Source organism: Xyrauchen texanus, chromosome 7, assembly GCF_025860055.1.
Source record: "Xyrauchen texanus isolate HMW12.3.18 chromosome 7, RBS_HiC_50CHRs, whole genome shotgun sequence".
NCBI classification, from domain to species: Eukaryota; Metazoa; Chordata; class Actinopteri; order Cypriniformes; family Catostomidae; genus Xyrauchen; species Xyrauchen texanus.
The window spans coordinates 39898518-39919360 of NC_068282.1; the positions used below are offsets into that span (position 1 = coordinate 39898518).

Genomic DNA, 20843 nt, shown 5'->3' on the forward strand with positions numbered 1-20843 from the left:
TTCTTGCACAGAAGTTACTCTTCTCTTTTTAAGCAGATATTTTTTTCTTTTCTACTTGTTTTCTAAGTAGTTTCCCAACAGTGATTATTAGTTCACGTTTCTTCAGAATTCATTAACTAATGTCAAAGTATTTTAATGTGAAAAAAATAGTATATGTAGAAATTAACAATAACCGAGATGAATAAATCCTAAAAAAGCAATGTTCATTGTAAGTTCATGTTAACGTATACAACCTTGTATACAACCCATGTCCAAATACCATATTGTTTATCAGTTTTTATGTTTCATATTCAGTAGCAAGCATCACTATTACAATTACTATTCTATTGTGCTTTTCTAAGAGATCTTACTTATTATTATCACCTGGCTGGTGAGTAAAGTCCCCTAGACTTACGTTAAAAGAGGGACCTTAGCAATATCTAAGGACCAGAGTATCATACAGACTTGGAGGTGGGCTAGTTTAACCTGGGCAAGGAAGCAACCACCTAGAAACCTTGCTGAACCTGCATGCAATGCCCATGCTGGTCTAGGCTGGTTTATGCTTGTTGGTGCTGGTCTAGCTGGTGAACTAGCATAGCCATGCTTTTCACCTACAACACCTAGCTGGTGGACCTGCATGATCTTTCTGATAAAGCTGGTTAAAATAGTTTAAAACCCTGGTGGGGTTACCTGCATGCTAGCATTCTATGCTGGGGGACTAGCACCCAAATCACAACATAAGCTGGTGACCAGCAATGCTGGACTTTTCACCAGGGAATGCCCTAGCAACCACTTGGACACCCTATCAACTACATATCAATGCGTTAAACACCACTAAGGAAACACCTTAGCAATTGTATAGCAATACCCTGGCAACAACACATAATACCCTAGCATAGGGACAGCAAGTTTGGCACAGTCAAGCACATTTTCTTTAGAACATGTCCAAATCTAGTTTAAACTAGTTTTATAGATGTAATAACTGAACCAGATAGTGAACACACAAAACATCATAAATAAAACTGTTTATTAGACCAATGTAAAACAGTGACTCATTCGCAATGGGATATTTATTCCAAAAGTGCTTCATGCTACGAAGGTAATAAAATGAGAAGTGCTACAATACGTAGTTTTAATTTGCTCTGATTAAATTGATTCAAACTGCTTAAAATTGCACCTCCAGCTCTTTTATGTCTAGCTTTGGACTTTCTGCAGGTCAGTGTATTACATGTTTGACATCACGTCATTTCATCTGATGCTATACTGCTCTCTAGCTGCCTTTAAAATATGGTGAACACTTCCAGCTCTGTCTTCTTTCCCCTTGACAGTATGTACTTGCGCTGCATGTGGTGAATCATTTTTGTTTCTCTCAGTTTCAAAAGCACATCAAGAAGTCAGAGGGGCAGAAAACTCCTAAAGTGGAGCTTCAGATCTCTATTTACGGTGTGAAGATACTGGACCCCAAAACAAAGGTACACAAAAGTAGCAACCTGCATTTGTAACCTGCGGATCTATTTCTACTTGATCTAATCATTAAAAATAACTTTTTTTGGTGTAACTTAATTTAGTCAGGTTGATTCATTAAGATTAAATAAAAAATCTGTCTTACTGTATATAAAACCAGTTAATTTAGATGTTAACACATGAATCAATGTTTTAGGTTACCTGAAAAAAATCATTTTGTAATTATTATTTTTGTAAGATATATAATGCTCTTCAGTCACAGTAAGGTTAAACCACATAGTTGATGTGATTTTATGCACAACTCCTTAATTCAGACTCGAAAAACCACACTAATTTATGCAGCCCATGAACTACCCCACTACCATCCTCACACCTGGTCTGACAGCACAATGAAATGCAATTAAGCAGAACATTAAATGCGCTACCTTATCTTTAAAACAATTACATTTCAATGTCATGCCAATTAAGTGCTGTAAGCATGAATGACAGAATGATTTAATTCCAGTTCTGAACTAATTTATCTAATTTGACAACTGAAGTAACCAATTAGCACTTGATTAATGCAATTAGATGTGTTTGTTCAAAACAAAACAGCTCTGTCAGAGGTTCTGACAGGATTTGAATATAAAGCAAACGTTTGTGAACTGTAAGTGTTTAAGGAATATTCTGGGTCCAATACAAGTTAAGCTCAATCAACGGCATTTGTGACATAATATTGATTACCTCCAAAAAAAATTTACTTGCCCCTCCTTTTCTTAAAAATAAAAAAGCAAAAATCTGGGTTACTGTGAGGCACTTACAATGGAAGTGAATGGGGCCAATTTTTTAATGTTAAATTCCTCACATTTTTAAAAGTATAGCCACAAGACGTAAAAAAATATGCGTGTTAACATGATTTTAGTGTGATAAAATTGCTTACTAACCTTTTCTGTGTAAAGTTATAGCCAATTGTACAACTTTTTTGCCATGACAATGAAAATACATGAGTGCTTATTATATAAGCTTCAAATTTCTGCCTTTAAATCCTCCAAAAATTAGCTCCATTCACTTCCATTGTAAGTGCCTCACTGTAACCTAGATTTTTGCTTATTTTAAAGAAAATGAGGGACGAGTCTAAATAAGTTTTTGTGGTAATAAATATTATGCCACAAATGCTGTCGACTGAGCTTAAATTGTAGTTAACAATAGTTAGAATATTCTTTTAAGACTAGGGATGTGCATGAGTAATCGATTAAGCAGTCAGCTTTAAATATACAACTAGTAAAAACACTACTCAAATATTGCAATTAGATTAGTCTTGGGCAGCAATGAGACTGTTCTTTCACCTAAATTTTGCCATTACAACTCAATGCATTGGTTGACGTTAAAGGAATAGTTCTCCCAATAAGAAAACTCTGTCATTACTTAAAATGATGGTATCACTTTAAAAGACTTGAAATGTATGTTTCTATGTGTGGGTGCAAATATTTTTGTCATGTTTATGTTTATGCATAGTGCTCATTTTAAAATAAGAAAAAAACTGTTGAAGGTTGAACTGAAATTCCAATTTTAAAGTAATCAATTACTCGTTTTCTAATGTATACCCGGCTACATGATTACTTGAAATGCCCATCCTGTCCATAGACATGAAAAATCACCAATGAGATCTCTTTAATATCTAAATTGTGTCTCCTTGAAAGCAGTGAGATTTAAATGGAGATCAGATGGAGTTTCCTACTTATCTGAAAAGACAGAAGGAACTCTTTAGTAATCTCCTGTGTCGGAGTCACAAATTGTGTTCAGATTTGCAAAGACACCAAAGTCAGCAATCAAAAGTCAGAGCTTTTAATATGAAGTTGAACATTTTTCATCAAATTCCTCCAAGATCCAGAGGAGAAACATCTGAAAAAAAGTTGAAATGAAACATAGATGAGAACTTGTTTCCTGAGCTATAAAATAGCAGCCTTTGAGCAATAACATTTTCCTCAGGGCAGTTATCTACTTGTTTGTTTGTCTTTACTTGCATGAGATCTTTGCTTTACTTAAAATAGGTCAGTCATACCAGTGAGCTGTTCTCACTCATCTTATTCCTGTTCCAGGAGATGCAGCACAGCTGCCAACTTCACAGAATGTCCTTCTGCGCAGATGACAAAACTGATAAAAGAATCTTCACTTTTATCTGTTCAGAACCGGAGACTAAAAAGCACCTGTGTTACGTGTTCGACAGCGAAAAATGTGTATGTTGTAAAAAATAGCTAAGCATAATTACAGTAATATCTGACAAAGGTTTGCTTAATAATTGCAATTGATGCAAATGTCACGCAGGCAGAGGAGATCACTCTTGCTATTGGACAAGCCTTTGATCTCGCCTACAAGATGTTTCTGGAGTCTGGTGGAAAAGATGTAGAGATGAGAAAACAGATTGGAAACCTTCAGAAACGAGTAAGAAATATTCCTGGCATGTTGCAAACTTGAGCCATTTCATCATTGTAAATGAGATCTGGCCCAAAGTTGTCCCTGAGAATGATTGTAAGAAACCTAATGCAAGAGCATTACTCAAATCTGTGGGGCCCCGCCTAGAAGCAGTGAGATATTTTTTGAAAGTTTGCAATGTCGCCCTTGCTTCTACTGGGCTGAATCTCACGAAACCTGTCAAGAAAATGTCCTGGTCATATTTAACCCAGTGTTTATCTCGTTAATGAGATATCATTACTGAGTAATATTCGTTGACAAATGGATAACGAACCAGGACATGTTTTTGCCTTTTTTTTCCTCTGCTGAGATGTTTTTATTGAATCATTTTGGATTTCGATCTGTTATCAATTAAAATGCCTCAGTCTGGTGGGTGGTCTACAAACTTTGCCATTGTCAATGAACACAGGTCTTGTTTTCTGCTGCAAACAACTCCCTGTATGTACTGCTTAAGGTGCGGCTTAAAGATTGCTTTAAATCAAATCCTTCATCATTTCATTAGTGGTGTACTGCAGTGACTTATGACAAATGTAATGTTTTCGCATTATCGAAAATCAAAAAATAATTATGATTGTGCGATCTGCTTATGTTATTTAAAGATTCAGGATTTAGAGATGGAGAACTTTAAACTGAAGAAGAAACTGAAAGACTTGGAGGACCAGATGATGGATTCTCGCTGCTCACCAGTGTGTTCAGTAGGAAATGAAACATGTTTGGTATTCCAGTAAAATGCTTCTCTTTCCTGGTAATCTAATTGAATCTGAATTGGTCTCTTTTAGTTTGTTTATCTTTTCTATCTACCCTACCACTCACTCTTTCATCCCTGTCTATCTTTCTCTCTCTCCATCCCCTTATGATTTCTCTTTGCCCTCTGTCTCCCTGCCCAAACCCTCAGCCTCCTTTCTCAGCTCCTGCATGTTAATGTCTCTAATGAGCTGTACATTTTGCAGAGACCGTCTGCCTTGTCCTGGTGTGGTGATGTCACATCCCTGTCAAGCTTAGAGATCTCCTCTGTCACTCTAACACCTGCCAGTTCACCCGATTCCAGCCAATCAGCAAGCTTGCTCACTCTGCCTATGGCTAAGCCCAACCACTCACAGCCCACAAGCAGCTATAACGTACCACGACCTCTTGTAAATGTCTTGTGCTCTTTTCAGATTAGCACACAAAATTTTTCTGTGTACTTTGCATGTAATTCAATTTCACCCAAAAATGTACGATTTTGTCATAATTTACTCTATATTCTATTTATGTCGTTCCAAACCCGTATAACTTTCTCTGTTATGCGGAACACAATTTTTTTTTTTTTATAAATATCCTGGTCCATCTATTTAATTAAATATTTGTTTTTATTGACTAGGGAAGGGCGATATGCAAGAAATATGCTCTCAATATTTGTATCAAAAAATATTTTTATATACGATTACATCGTATCATATCCCTGGCCGAGGGATCAGTGAATATTCTTTACTGATTTTGCTAAAGAAATTTAATTTATTTCTTGAAACTCGAAAAACTTAAACCAAAAATATTTCTAAATTCAAAATGAACTTCAAACGAAATGAAAAACAATTAAAATGTGAAAGTGGTCAAAAAATCGCATATAATTTTCCACCACGCAAGTCTTCGTCTACAACGGGTGGAAAATGACTAATACAAATTAAGATCTAAAGACAATTATACATTTAAATATAACAATAATTTAAATATTAATACATTTTAGGTTCAAGGTATACTTGTTTATGTTGTAAACCCATGTATAGGCTATGAAGTGAACCTGCAGAGTTGCGTTCACAATGTATGTTTTCCACAACTACTCTGTGGAAATAGAGAAACTAAACTTCGAGCACCTCCTCATATACAACACTATTCTTGCAAACGTTTTCATATGACTGAAACAGAAAAGAGTGAGAACTACATGCCCGTGTTCCACGAGACATGCTGTATGCTTCTGAACAAACAATTTCATATTCTTAATATCCCAAGATGGATTTTTGACTCTGTGCTCAGTGCTCTATGACATTATAATGTGCCAAGTTAAAAGGTTCCCTGTATAATTAACAGCATTAACTGAGAGAAATATTGTTTCAAATGTAAGCAAAATGGACACTATCGCCACTTCAGGGTATAGAGCTGCCTCGTGTAGGGTGCTCTGACCTGATTAATTTTTTTTACCACCGCGGGCGGTAGACCACTTAGGTCTTCCGCATCCCATCCAGGGACCAGACATGAAGGTTCCAGAGGTCTGGGCATGAGAGGAGGTCCTCCCTCAGGGTTATTTGCCTGGGAGGTGCTGTCGCAAGGAGCTTGAGGTCCAAGAACCAAGTCTGGGGGGGCCAGTATGGTGCCAAAAAGGGAACAAAAGATTCTCCTCCTGGCCCTCCACCGGGGGAACGGAATGTTCTGGTCACCTACTCCAGGGTTCTAGCAGACATCTTCCTCTTTGGGTCGTACATGTCAGGGGCACTTAGGAGCCTTCTTGTGGGTCTAGCTGCAGGCCGTGAGGCGGGGGCATCAGCTTTCTCCGCCTCGGGCTGGGGCGGAGTCGGCTGGGCTTTTGCCGCCGCAGGGGGACGCCCTTGGCAAGCAGACGGAGTACACATTCTTGTGCCAAGCCGGGGCAAGATGTGCTGTATTGCCTCTGTCTGTTTCTTCACCGCCGAGAACTGCTGGGCGAATTCCTCAACGGTGTCGCTGAAAAGGCCGACCTGGGAGATGGGCGCGTTCAAGAAGCGTGCCTTGTCATTGTCCCTCATCTCGATCATGGCATGCAGGGTGGAGGTGACTTGTCCAATGGTGCTGTAGGCTTTGGCCACCAGAGAAGACGTAGTCCTACAGGCCCTGGAGGGGAGTGCTGGGCGACTCCTTCAGGTGGTGGCGCTTTGTGTGCACCGCAACCACCTTATCCACCTGAGGAATCGCTGCATAACCCTCGACGGGCTCGTCATGCACCTCCGGGAAGAAAGGGACCAAGGTGAGCTGCCTGTCTCATTCCAGAATTGAACGAACGAATGTGCTGGAGAATGAGCGGTCCGTGGGGATTACCCGGAGGAACCGAACCCATTGGAGCCACCAAATCCCCTCCTGCAACAAGTGGGCTGGCCTCGTACCCGGATGTAGAAGGAAAATACGCATCTTTAAAAAGATGTTCACGTCAATGTGTTTGCTCAATTAAAGAAAATCTACTCTTTTACATGAATATTTACTGTCTTAGGCTGTCGAAGAGCCCAGAGACATAATCTGCAGTGACCGCTGCAGAAGGAGAGAAAGCCGCTGAAATGCACCATATTTCCAACAGCAGTTCGCTTCTTAGAGGTGAATGGGCTGGCAGAGTAACCCAGCTCGCTGAACACAACTGCTCGGCTCTGAAGAAAAAATCTGAATGAGTGGTTGCAAGCCAGCTCTTTTTATACCCTTATGTCCGGGGGAGTGGCATGCAAATTCCACTTGCCAATTTTCATTGGCATTTCTCAAAGATTTGAGGTGTTTGGGGCTCCCAAGAGCGAACGCTAATGTCACTACATAGACACAACTTCGAGTGAGTGACAGATAGGGAACTCATATGCTGTATTACAAGTCTGAAATCATACAGTAGCTTTGTGTGAGGAACAGACTACAATGTTATTTAATGAAAATCTTGCTTTTGTACATTCAAATATGGCTCTTCAAGATGTGTCAATGATCCCCAACGGCATTGGTTTTCATGTGTCTTAACCTATCACAACATGGCAAGTTTGAATATGTGCGAATGACATTTGAGAGTTTTGACAGAGAGCTACATTTTTCAGCAAAAACATCATGAACAGGTTTAGAACGACATAATAGTGAGTAAATGATAGAATTTTCATTTTTGTGTGAGCTATTGCTTTAGCTTTTTCCATACTAAAAAAGGGAAAAGTGTTGCTCTTCATTTGCATTTTGTAGGTGTTGAGTGCTTGGTCAATTATTTATCAGTCATTTGGAGTCTGATCTTGGTTACAGCTGAGCTGGTCTTACATTTGTGTGCTGTCCATTTTATCAGGCTGGAAGCATACAAGCTACAGCACTCTCTACTGACATATTTGATATGGTTCCATTCACCCTTGCGTCTCCAATAACAAGAAGAGCGAATTGTAATGGGATATCATCTCAGAACAACCCACTGCCGCCAAAAGACAAAGGTGGGGAGCTCTTTATCTCTGCTGTCTCACTCAGATTAATGTTTTCCATTTTCATGCACCTTAAGGCAAAGTCCATAAATGCTAATGTCATCATATAAATATGCTTATCCATAAAAGGGTCCATTTGAGTTGAAAACAAATGGGGCCAGAGTGAGAATGGAGCATATAAGTTATATGAAGGCATTTGTTGCTATGCAGTTGTGTACTTTATCTTTAATTCCATTTTACAGATTGATGATGTATGAATGTATAATTTTGTCTGGAGAGTTTAGATACAAACTTTGTAACCAGTGATCCATGAAATATCACAATTGTGCCCTGGAGCAATGACTGTCCCTGTAATAAGTGGCTGCGGGGAGATTCAAGTACCAAATGACAAATTAGTAATTAGTTTGTCTGGCTGTGCTGCAGATATAGACCTGTTTGGAGCAGAACCATTTGATCCGTTTATCTGTGGACCTGCTATCCTAACACCAGACATTCAGTCCAAACTGGACGAGATGCAGGTAAGCATACAGGGTATTTTTTGTTTTTTTACTTTTACATTTGTTAAAGGTGCTTTAAGTCCATTTGTGTGTGTGTGTGTGTGTGTGTGTGTGTGTGTGTGTGTGTGTGTGTGTGTGTGTGTGTGTTCATATACATACTGTATACCATATTTATCCCTTATATTGTGTTCCGGTCAAAACTGACTGAAAACTCTAGTTTATTTCATCCTGTTGGAATAATATTCCATGACTTTGTTCACACACATCTGAACACATACATTTATTTTATTTTTTTTATAATATTCATAACATTTTATTGCTTTTATTTCACTTTGTTACACCTGTATTGTTGGTCTAAAGTGACCGGCCATTGGACATGGATTATCAGCATCCCAATCCTTTAGATGAGCACATAATGTATGTGGATGTATGTTTGCACACACAAAGTCCTCGGACATGTGCGCGCTCACACACACAATATGTGCTGAGTGCTCTTTTGTGCGTCATCTTTCCATGTACACTCTTTAAGGAATATTTCAAGATCTACTTATCATATTATGTTGTGTTTGGGCGCGTTTGAATCAAGATAGTCTGTTGTAAGATATGATATGCCATATTATATGCTATATGTTTGTTTTAAGAAGTAATTAGGAAAAACGTGACAAAAAGACTCCTGTTTATTATATTTATGTGTGTCTTTTGGAAATTCATGCACAAATAACAAAAACCTGTCATAATTACTAAAAAGAAGTTGACAAAAAGATATAATGCAATTTCTTGGGATAATATATGCAATATGAGAACTGTATTAACAATCTTATTGGGCCAGTCATTTTTGACCGTGAACACAAAATGTGTTAGCACAAACAGACACAACACAAGGGTTAAAATGTCCTTACTACCTGACAGATATCACTGAAATAGGTTGTGCTGAGAAATCAATTTTGTCTCTGTCACAACTCCATACTCTGTAAATGGCAAAAAAAAAAAAAAAAAAAGGATCTGTTTTTGCAGTATGTTAGCTTGTAGTGAATCAGAGGACTCAGATGCACTCTTTATATTACAACCTCTCTGCTGCACTACCTGTGTATAAATCCTAAAGTTTAATTTTGATGCAATGTACAATACTATTTATATATCTAAATATAAATGGTATAAATATTGTAAATAATCTTGAGCACATTGCTCACATTGTCTTGAAGTAGGATTATGACAGAATTCTAGATATGGTAAAATAAATACTGTCAGTTTTTTGTATCATAAACCGTAGAGGCAGCCAAAATGATTGGCAGACATAATTAATAGATCAAAGGATTTGGCTGGCAGGATTCATTCTGGCATATCACAGGGTGCTTTTTATTCCAGTTTCAATAATTCAGAGGATTAAAGAATGTTTTTATTTCTTAGGAAACCCCACCTGTTATGAGAGTATTATTCACTGCAAATGTTATTTATACTTTTGTGTCTGTAATCCTTAACAATTCAATTATCTTGATCTCTGCTTTCACCCTCTATGCCACCCCACAAACTTTCAGAGACAGAGATGGTTTGTACATGTTAATTATTTCACCTCACAGTGAATTCTCTCTCTTACTTTGACATTTTTGAGATTTAAGCATGACTTTTGCACTTTAATTTCTGCACCTCATGAATCAAAATGTAGCCTATTTAAATTGTCAAGCATTGTCATGTTGCATGCATACTGTCATTAATTGTCTCAGTGCACAGTATTTGAAACTTACTGCATCATTGCCCCCAACCCCAATAGTTTTTTCATAGTTGAAAAATATTTATTTATGCTATATGCATAAAATATGAAGCATGAAATATAAAATATACACTGATGAGCCAAAACATTATGACCACTCACAGGTGAAGCGAATAACGTTGATCATCTCCTTACAAGGCCGCACGTCAAGGTCAGGGTAGATTAGATGGTAAGTGAACAATCAGTTCTCGTAGTCATGGTGTTGAATGCAGGAGAAATTGGCAGGAGTAAAGACTGGAGTGACTTTGATAATGGCCAAATTGTTATGGCCAGACGACTGGGTGAGAGCATCAGCAAGGCTTGTGGGGTGCTCCCGGTCAGCAGTGGTGAGTAACTTCTTACAGTGGTCCGAGGAAGGACACACCACAAACCGGCGACAGGGTGTTGGGTGCCCAAGGCTCATCGATGCGTGAGGGCAACAAAGGCTATCCCGTCTGGTCCGAACAGACAGAAGGTCTACTGTGGTACAATTAACAGAAAATGTAATGATGTTATGGGAGGAATGTGTCACAAGACACAGTGAATTGCATCATGCTGCGTATGGGGCTGCTTTGCCACAGACCATTCAGAGTGCCCATGATGTACCCTGTCCACCATCTAAAGTGCCTACAATGGGCATGCGAGTGTCGGAATGCATCCTTGGAGCAGTGGAAGAAGGTTGCATGGTCCGATGAGTCCCACTTTCTTTTACATCATGTGGACGGCTTTGTGCGTGTACGCCATTTACCTGGGGAAGTGATGGCACCAGGATGCACTGTGGAAAGATGACAAGCCTATGGAGGAAGTGTGATGATCTGGGAAATGTTCTGCTGGCAAACCAGGGTTTGGCCATTCATGTGGTAGTTTGGCATGTGCCACTTACCTAAACATCGTTGCAGACCAGGTACACCCCTTCATGGCAATGGTATTCCCTGATGGCAGTGGCCTGTTTTAGCAGGATAATGCACACTGCACACATTATTCGGGAATGGTTTGAGGAATATTATGAAGTGTTCAAGTTGTTGCCCTTGCCTCCAAATTCCCCAGATCTCAGTCCGACTGAGCCATCTGTAGGATGTGCTGGACCAAAAAGTCTGATCCACGGTGGCTTCTTACAGGACTTATAGGATCTGCTGCTAATGTCTTGGTGTCAGGTACTACAGGACACCTTCTGGGGTCTTGTAGAGTCCATGCCTCAGCAGGTCGGCACTGTTTTTGTGGCCAGTGGAGGACCAACAGCATATTAGGAGGTGGTCAAAATGTTTTTGCTCATGTGTGCAATATGAATGTTCAGATGTTCAACCAAATCTGTCAATGGTTTTTTAAAAGTGTATGTCTGGGAAACAGTTTTAACTTTCACTAAAGTCATTAACAAATATTTTATCATTCTTAACAGATCAGCAGTTCATGTATCATTCAAATATTAATATTTATATCAAATATACTGTATTATTATTTCTGTTATTAAAATGACAAATATTTGAATGTAAATTGATTAGTGAACGTTGAAATTGTGCTAGTAGAACCATTTGACATGCTTATTTTCATGGAGATCACAATGTATTTAACATTTCTCAGATGTTTCCTGTTTGCTGTTTTGGCAGGAGGGGTTCCAAATGGGATTAACTCTAGAGGGGACAGTTTTTTCTCTGGATCAGGTGGACAGCCAATGCTGATTTTGGAAAGACATTTTTGAACAGTATATACTGTACTCTAATCACGTTTTGGATTGATTTTGAAAGAAAAATAAGAGGAGCCTAAAAAAGTTCTGTAAAGGTCATTTCTATTTTTATATAGTAAACATTAAGATTGTACATATGTTTGGGGATTTGTCTTAAATCTTGTACCAAAAATTGTTAACATTTATTTTAGCTTTCTAAAAGTTCCAGAATAGGTTGCTCATGTTGTAATGGTGCAACTTAAATTTTTATTTAAATTGAAAGGCAATCTTAATATTATATCCCAGCTATATTACAGGATTATGGCTCTATCAGCTTTTACTGTAAGAATGTACAATCACAGGCATGCTGAGTGACTCAAGCCAGGTCTCCTAAGCAACCAAATTAGCCCGGTTACTAGGGAGGGTAGAGTAACATGGGGTAACCTCCTCGTGGTCACTATAACGTGGTTCTCGCTCTCGGTAGGGCGCGTGGTTAGTCGTGCATGGATGCCACGGAGAATAGCATGAAGCCTCCACAAGTAATACACTCAACAAGCCACGTGATAAGATGCGCAGATTGACGGTCTCAGACGTGGAGGCAACTGAGATTCGTCCTCCGTCACCCAGATTGAGGCGAGTCATTACGCCACCATGAGGACATTGGGATTTGGCCATTCCAATTTGGGGAGAAAAAGGGGAGAAAAAACGAATGTACAATAATAAATGGCTAAATCAACATCAGGTGTTAGATAATCTATCTGGTGGGTCTCGAATATATTCAGCCCTTGAAGTTTCCTTTACAGATGTTCAGAAAATGATCTTTCCCTCCATTGATGGCTATTTAAATATTTATGTTAACTGCTTATTATTTTCACTTTGATTTTAAATAAATGACAACTGATAGCACACTATTAACCTTATGCTCTTTTGTCGACAACAAAACAGTTAGTCCAACAGTTATTAATATGAAAATATTCTTGTTTAAATATTGACAATACACATCCGATGGAAGGAATTTAAAATGTTTAATCTGTCATTCATTACAAACAAATGTCCTTTCTCCCTAAAGAGTAAAATCAGGTCTTTGCTTTCAAAATTGGGACAAAGAGTTTATCTGTGTTGTTAATTTTGGGCTAATGAATCTTTTAATGAGACACTGATTGTGGTTTCTGTGAGGATTCCCATTAATGATAAAACATAAATGAATCATTTGTCAAACAGGGTTTGCTGTTTTTCTTTTAGGTGGCCAGGTCAGAACTGTGTGTTTATTGAATGTAGAAATGCTACCCTTAATAAGAGCCCACTTTCATACAACTTAAACAGTTTCTCTCATCCAGATCCACTTAAACGTAACCAAATCCATTTGAAATTACAATCTATATTCCGATTTGAAGGTTAGCATGACCGAATATTAACAGAATAACACAGACAGGCATGTCACAAATTTGTAATATGGAGAACTTTTCCAGTTACAAAAAAAAAAAAAAGAGTGTTTTTATCTTTCAATAACACATGGCATATAAAGTATAAATTAAAGGGTCCTTATAGTCTCTAATGTACTCATACACCACAGGCTATTGGAAATCCTTGATCATGAAATAAAGGCCCTTACAAACTGTCCCGAATAATAAATATTGCATCGGTCGAGCCCTAAAGTCCAAATGATGATGCTTTTATCCTTGGATTCATGAGAAGCACACAGAGCCGATATCAATTCCAAACTCCTGATCTTTTCCTCCTACATCCACTGGAGCCAAGTCCACAATTGGCAGCCGTGAAAGTGCTTGTGTGCGGTACTCAAAGATGGTCTTACCCCACTCACCATTGGATTTCTGGGGAGAAGAACACAGAGAGCAATGAGGTACTTTTCACTGGTCACAGTGATTTTTAATTTCATATAATACAGCAAGATCGCTAGAAAAACCACAGGAGTTTTTGCATATGGTTCATTGACAAAAAAGATTGTCCAATGTGATAAAAATGAGAAATCTTTTAAAAATCTAGTTTAAAATGTGCCAAGTTCTTAGAAATGTAATCTTTGTGTCTATGTTGGTGTCATACATTTTTAGAAAACATTTATAGAATTTTCTGCAAAAAATAAATAAACAATTATTACATTAAATAGGTCAAGTGATGTAATCATCAAATAAAATGTACTGGTAACACTTTACAATAAGGTTCCATTTGTTAACATTAGTTAATCCATTACAAATCATGAACTAACAATGAACAATATATTTTTTACAGCATGTATTAATCTTTGTTAAGGTTAGTTAATAAAAACACAATTGTTCTTTGTTAGTTCATGTTAGTAACTATTGTTAATATATACAACTTTATATTTTAAAAATGCATTACTATATATTGAAATAAACATTAACCAAGATCAATAATTGCTGTAAAATTAATGTTCATTGTTATTTAATATTAATTAACAAATAAAGAATGGAACCTTCTTGTAATTTCCAAGATATTAAAATAATATTTAAATAAATTAAATTACTTTTTCAAAATATTTTTAAAGATAAAATAAATAGTTTCTTATGGTTATGACAACAGAATGACTACCTACATGTTGGTTACACCACCTGACATTGATTTGGTGGACAAAAGCCATCCCAGATGTGTATGTATTTCCTTCTTCAGCAGAACCAAAATTAAGATTTTTATAAGCACATTTCAGTTTGTCCATACAATGAAAGAGAATGAGTGCTAATATGCTGCTGGCTATTTGAAGGTCCAAACGGTATATTTAGGCAGCGAATCAATAATTAAAATGTTTTTAACTTGAATTCTTTGCTTCCACCCACCGCTGTATTGCTCTGTATTGTTCGTTCCTCTGTTGTATACGAAGTGCGCGCTTCCAACTTTTTGCGTGACCGCGTCATTGCACTTACGTCACGCAACAGCTCCATGATGGATCAACTGGTAGCAGGAAGCGTTATTTAAAGGTTAATAATTTTTAAGTATGGATTTATTTTTTTACACAAACCTATCGATTTGCTTCAGAAGACATTAATTGATCTACTGGAGTCGTTTAGATTACATTTATTCTACCTAAATATGCCTTTTGGACCGTCACACAGCCAGCTGCGTCATTGCACCCATTCGTTTTCATTGTATGGACAAAAAGAGCTGAAATATGCTTATAAAAATATTCATTTAGGTTCTGCTGAAGAAGGAAAGACATATATGTCATGTTCACTGTTGTCTTTTGTTTTTGTGCTGTTATTTTGAAGTTTAGTTTAGTTCCTGTTTCCTGTTTGGTTTTTGTAGTCCTCTGTAGTTTCTTTTTAGGATTGGTTTTCCCCTGATTGGTTCTCCTTCCCTGATTGTTTCCCCAGGTGTCCCTCATTCCCTTGTTTGTTCCTTCTGTATTTAAACCCTGGTTCTTTGTTCAGTCTTTGTCGATTGTTGATGTTTCTGGATGCTTGTTTTGCCTGTTTCCCAGTTTATGTCCTCCATGTTTTTGTTCCTCCCTGTTTTGTTTTATTTTTCCCATTGTGGATATTTCCTTTGTTCCTGTTTTGTTGTGTTGTCATTTTTGCTTAAATAAAGACCCACTGCAGTTAGATCCTCACCCCTCATCTGCCTTCCTGCTCATCTTTACAGAACAATCGACCTAAAATGGATCTAGCAGTGTTCCTCAAGGAGCTAACACTGGCGGACTTGTCTGTTCGAGAGTTCACCCACTTCTTCGCCAGCGTGGCCAGTTACACCGGCTGGGATGACAATACCCTGAAGGAGGCGTACCGGCTCGGTGTACCCAAACACCGATGGTGGGAGTTACCGGAGACTACACCTGGCAGGAGTATGTGGGACTCGTCGTGGAGGAATTCGCTGCCGGGGAACCACATCTCTTGATCCCGGCTCCCGCCTCTGGGCTTTCCTCGCCAGCCACGGTGAGTGAGCCAACCCCCACGCCTGCCGTGGTCAACGAACCAGCGCTGCCAACTTCGTCCGCCCGGAGGAGGAGGAGGAGAAGAAAGGCTTCCGCTCCCCAGCTCACGCCAGCCACGGTCAGCGAGCCAGCGCCTATGCCAGCCATAGTCAGCGAGCCAGCGCCTGCGGCCTCTACCGTCAGCGAGCCAGCGCCTGTAGCCTCGAATGTCAATGAGCCAGCGCCTGTAGCCTCGAATGTCAATGAGCCAGCGCCTGTAGCCTCGACCGTCCCTGAGCCAGCGCCAGTAGCCATGACCGTCCAAGAGCCAGCGCCAGTAGCCATGACCGTCCAAGAGCCAGCGCCAGTAGCCATGACCATCCCAGAGCCAGCGCCCCTCGAGCCTTCTAGGGCTCCGCCTCCCGAGCCTCCCAGGGCTCCGCCTCTCGAGACTCCCAGGGCTCCGCCTCTCAAGTCTCTCGAGCCTTCCAGGGCTCCGCCTGTCGAGCTTCGCAGGGCTCCGCCTCTCGAGCCTTTCAGGGCTCCTCCTCACGAGCCTTCCAGGGCTCCGCCTCTCGAGCCTTCCAGGGCTCCGCCTCTCGAGTCTCTCGGGCCTTCCAGGGCTCCTCCTCCCGAGCCTTCCAGGGCTCCGCCTCTCAAGTCTCTTGAGCCTCCCAGGGCTCCGCCTCTCAAGTCTCTCGAGCCACCCAGGGCTCCGCCCCCAGAGCCTCCCAGGGCTCCGCCTCTCGAGCTTCCCAGGGCTCTGCCTCTCGAGCCTCCCAGGGCTCTGCCTCTCGAGCCTCTCGAGCCTCCCAGGGCTCCGCCTCTCAAGTCTCTCGAGCCACCCAGGGCTCCTCCTCTCGAGCTTCCCAGGGCTCCGCCTCTCGAGTCTCTCGAGCCTCCCAGGGCTCCGCCTCTCAAGTCTCTCGAGCCTTCCAGGGCTCTGCCTCTCGAGCTTCCCAGGGCTCCGCCTCTCGAGCCTTCCAGGGCTCCGCCTCTCAAGTCTCTCGAGCCTCCCAGGGCTCCGCCTCTCAAATCTCTCGAGCTACCCAGGGCTCCGCCCCCCGAGCCTCCCAGGGCTCCGCCCTCTCGAGCCTCCCAGGGCTCCGCCTCTCAAGCCTCCCAGGGCTCCGCCTCTCGAGCCTCTTGAGCCTCCCAGGGCTCTGCCTCTCGAGTCTCTCGAGCCACCCAGGGCTCCGCCTCCAGAGTCTCCTAGGGCTCCGCCTCCCGAGCATCCTGAGCCTCTAGAGCCTTCCAGGTCTTCGCTTCTAGAGCCTCCTACGGCTCCGCCTCCCGAGCATCCTAAGCCTCTAGAGCCTTCTAGGTCTTCGCTTCTAGGTCTTCGCTTCTAGAGCCTCCTACGGCGCCACCTCCCTCGGCTCTGCCTCCAGAGCCTACCAGGGCTTCGCCTCTAGAGCCTCCTACGGTGCCACCTTCCTCGGCTCCGTCTCCTGAGCCTTCCTCGCTCCACCTCCCGAGCCTCCCAGAGCTCCGCCTCCTGAGCCACCTCCGGCTCAGCCTCTAGAGCCTTCCGCGGCTTCGCCTTCCATGGCTCCATCTCCAGAGCCTCCCAAGCCTCCCTCGGCTCCGCCTCCTGAGTCTCCAGAGCCTCCCTCAGCTCTGCCTCCTGAGCCACCTCCTGAGCCTCCCACGACTCCGACTCCAGAGCCCCCTACGGTTCCACCTCCTGAGCCACCCATGGCTCTGCCACCCGGGTCTTCCACGGTTCCGCCCTCGCAGTTCCCCATGGCTGTCCCATGGCCGCCTCCCAGGCCTCCTGAACCTGTCCCTGCCCTGTGGCCGCCTCCCAGGCCTCCTGAACCTGTCCCTGTTCTGCGGCCACCTCCCAGGCCCGCTGAACCTGTCCGTGCCCCTTGGACTTCCTGCCTGCCCTCTGTGCCCCCTTGGACTTCCTGCCTGCCCTCTGTGCCCCCTTGGAATTCCTGCCTGCCCCCTGTGGCCCCTTGGACTTCCTTCTTGCCCTCTGTGCCCCCTTGGACTTCCTTCTTGCCCTCTGTGCCCTCTTGGACTGTCTGTCTGCCCGTTGTGCCCCTGTGCTCTATCTGTCTGCCCCTTATGCCCCCTTGGACTGTCTGTTTGCCCCTGGTGCTCTCGGTTTTTCTCATTTATTTTTGTTTTATGATCGTCTAGAATCCGATCCTTTGAGGGGAGATTCTGTCATGTTCACTGTTGTCTTTTGTTTTTGTGCTGTTATTTTGAAGTTTAGTTTAGTTCCTGTTTCCTGTTTGGTTTTTGTAGTCCTCTGTAGTTTCTTTTTAGGATTGGTTTTCCCCTGATTGGTTCTCCTTCCCTGATTGTTTCCCCAGGTGTCCCTCATTCCCTTGTTTGTTCCTTCCATATTTAAACCCTGGTTCTTTGTTCAGTCTTTGTTGATTGTTGATGTTTCTGGATGCTTGTTTTGCCTGTTTCCCAGTTTCTGTCCTCCGTGTTTTTGTTCCTCCGTGTTTTGTTTTATTTTTCCCATTGTGGATATTTGCTTTGTTCCTGTTTTGTTGTGTTGTCATTTTTGCTTAAATAAAGACCCACTGCAGTTAGATCCTCGCCCCTCGTCTGCCTCCCTGCTCATCGTTACAATATACATCTGGGATGGCTTAAAGGTGAGTAAATCGTGAGAGATTTATACATTTTGGGTGAACTAATCCTTTAAAGCCCCTAAAAATGTAAAACATGTTCATCATAATAGAGCAGTATTCAAGAAATTGTTTTGTTTGAATTGCATTTTTTAAAGTATTTTTGACACATGAGCAACTAAAGCAGTGACTGATCCTAACTTTTTCATTTTATATAAATAATACATGTTGCCAAAGAAGACAAAGCAAATATATTTGAACATACAGAGCAGCTGTCTTCTGTGACAGTGTACTTCAGGCGGTTGTTGCTATATGCCTTGATGTCCTGTCCATCGGCAGCCTTTAGGACTACAGCCTTCTTCAGATTGCTGTTCTTCTCATCTTTATAGGCCACACTGTTTTTACAGTAGTAAGTGATGTTCTGTACTGCCTCTTTGGACAGTAGGCGGAGAAATCTCAGTTGGACTGACACAGTGTTAGCCGATGCGTCTTTGCTTCCATAAGTGAACTGAAACCAAGAAATTAAAAATCAGTGTATAATATAAATGTAAAGTATGTGTTAATGTGTCTTGTTGTACCTCAGACATACATTTAGTGTCACGTTTAAAAAAAATACAATACCAGTCAAAAGTTTGGACACAAAGGTTTAAATGATTGTATGTTTCTCATGATCTTAAAGACCAACAATATTTTTTTTAATGGATGAGTTGAAACATTTTAAATAGTTTTGGGTTGTTATATAATTTTTCTATTTGTGTTATTTCTTAGCTTTAATGCATTTTTTATTTTTTTTAAATGAAATGAAGAATTACTAGGTGTGTCCAAATTTCTGACTGGTGCTATTATAAAAAAAAAAAAAAAAGGATTCTAATTTTTGTGTAAGGTTTGAGACAAATAAGGGGCAGTTCACGCAGCAGCGTTCTTATATCTGTCTGCACTGTTTTTTAATTGCATATATATATATGTCTTAGGCTGAGTCTAAGACAAGAGCTTGTATGTATTAAATAGTTTAAAGAACTATAGGTGCATATATCAAATAAACCTAATTTATTATCTTAACATGTAACATTTCTGCTTTACAAAATACAGAATAACTGTACAATAACTAAAATGGGCCTAAAACCCAAACAATAATGTATTAAATATGAAATATGATTTTTACACAGAAAGTGAAACATTTACATTAAATTTGTTACCAATTTCCTTAATTGCACTATATTTCATTCATTGTAAGTCAAGTAAGCATTTCTGCATACTTTTACCTGCAAGATTTCATTATGGGGTACGCACATGAACCGTTTTTTTTTTTCTTTTCAGAAACCATTAAATTCTGATTACATTGAGAAAAGTATTTTGATATTTTCTTCAGTATGTAGCATTCATGTAACTAATGGCTAAAGTATTTCTAAAAGACTAGAGGCCATTCAGACCAACGCAGAGCAACGAACTCAGATAGCACACATACGTCTCAGAGATGTCTGTTTTAGATCTTTTCATCTGGAAAGCATCACAATCTAATTAACATCTTAAAAAGATAAGATTTACAATGATTCTAAATTACAAAAGTCTCATTTGCAGAATGTCTTATTGACATCCATCCATCCATCCATCGTCAACCGCTTATCCTGTGTACAGGGTCGCGGGGGGCTGGAGCCTATCCCAGCTAACATTGGGCGAAAGGCGGGGGACACCCTGGACAGGTCGCCAGTGTCTTATTGACATCCGAGACATAATTATTGACATAGTGTACATTTTATAGATGTATTGCAGATGAGAAAACAATATTAAATAGATGTCTTCCAGATGTAAACACACACATCAAATAGACATCTGGGTGCTGTACATGTGCTATCAGGGAAAAGAGTATAACAGAGTTGTCTTGAGAGTTTAACAGTTGATGTTCTTTTTAACTGGACAAAATAACTTTTAAAAAAATGGTGGTGCTCCTGCACGAGATGCCAAAAGCACAGTAATGGGTAATGCAGCAGTCAAAGACACCTGTTTAGCATGAAAAACAACTGAAGAACAGAGTGGTTGGACGCAACAATGTGTTTGGTGTGAACAACTCCTAATTAACAAGAAACAGCACCAATGGAAGTTTTTCAAAGTCAAAGTAAATATCCACTTTATCTGATGAACAAATCAGACTTATTAGCCAATTGATTCAGATTCGATTATTTGTGAACTTGGCATCAATTGTTCTGATTCTACAGCAGATAGAAATGCGGGACATGACATCACAATCTCTAATATTAGTGGTCAAAAATGTTTGTCAGAAAAGTCGAAGCTTTTCATTGTATATTTTTTTTTAAAGAGACTCGACTGGAATCGGGATTAAGTCCGAGTCCACACTTGTTCAAGTATTAGTCAAGACAGAGTCAAAAATGGTCTTGGGCTCTGACTTGTACTACAACACTGATTCAGAT

The 20843-nt window shown here is 40.6% G+C and overlaps 2 protein-coding genes across 5 annotated transcripts in view; one reads left to right on the forward strand and one right to left on the reverse strand.

Moving 5' to 3' along the window:
• LOC127646432 (PTB domain-containing engulfment adapter protein 1-like) overlaps positions 1 to 12808 on the forward strand; it is a 113642-nt gene extending 100834 nt beyond the window's left edge. For 2 of the 4 annotated variants that reach the window (XM_052130086.1, XM_052130085.1), the window contains exons 5-12: positions 1353 to 1451; positions 3522 to 3659; positions 3748 to 3864; positions 4494 to 4580; positions 4845 to 5027; positions 7916 to 8054; positions 8466 to 8560; positions 11891 to 12808. In XM_052130086.1, the coding sequence (XP_051986046.1) occupies positions 1353 to 1451; positions 3522 to 3659; positions 3748 to 3864; positions 4494 to 4580; positions 4845 to 5027; positions 7916 to 8054; positions 8466 to 8560; positions 11891 to 11962 (930 nt within the window). In that variant the 3' untranslated portion in view covers positions 11963 to 12808. Of the gene's footprint in view, positions 1 to 1352; positions 1452 to 3521; positions 3660 to 3747; positions 3865 to 4493; positions 4590 to 4844; positions 5028 to 7915; positions 8055 to 8465; positions 8561 to 11890 lie in introns of all 4 variants that reach the window. The other 2 variants (XM_052130087.1, XM_052130088.1) reach the window with 2 other exon arrangements.
• Positions 12809 to 12957: 149 nt separating this feature from the next.
• The window catches only part of col5a2b (collagen, type V, alpha 2b), a 58468-nt gene continuing 50582 nt past the window's right edge, over positions 12958 to 20843 (reverse strand). Inside the window, exons 53-54 of the mRNA XM_052130083.1 lie at positions 18683 to 18925; positions 12958 to 13778 (exon numbers count right to left, since the gene is read on the reverse strand). Coding sequence (XP_051986043.1) covers positions 13632 to 13778; positions 18683 to 18925 — 390 coding nt within the window. The 3' untranslated portion in view covers positions 12958 to 13631. The remainder of the gene's footprint in view (positions 13779 to 18682; positions 18926 to 20843) is intronic.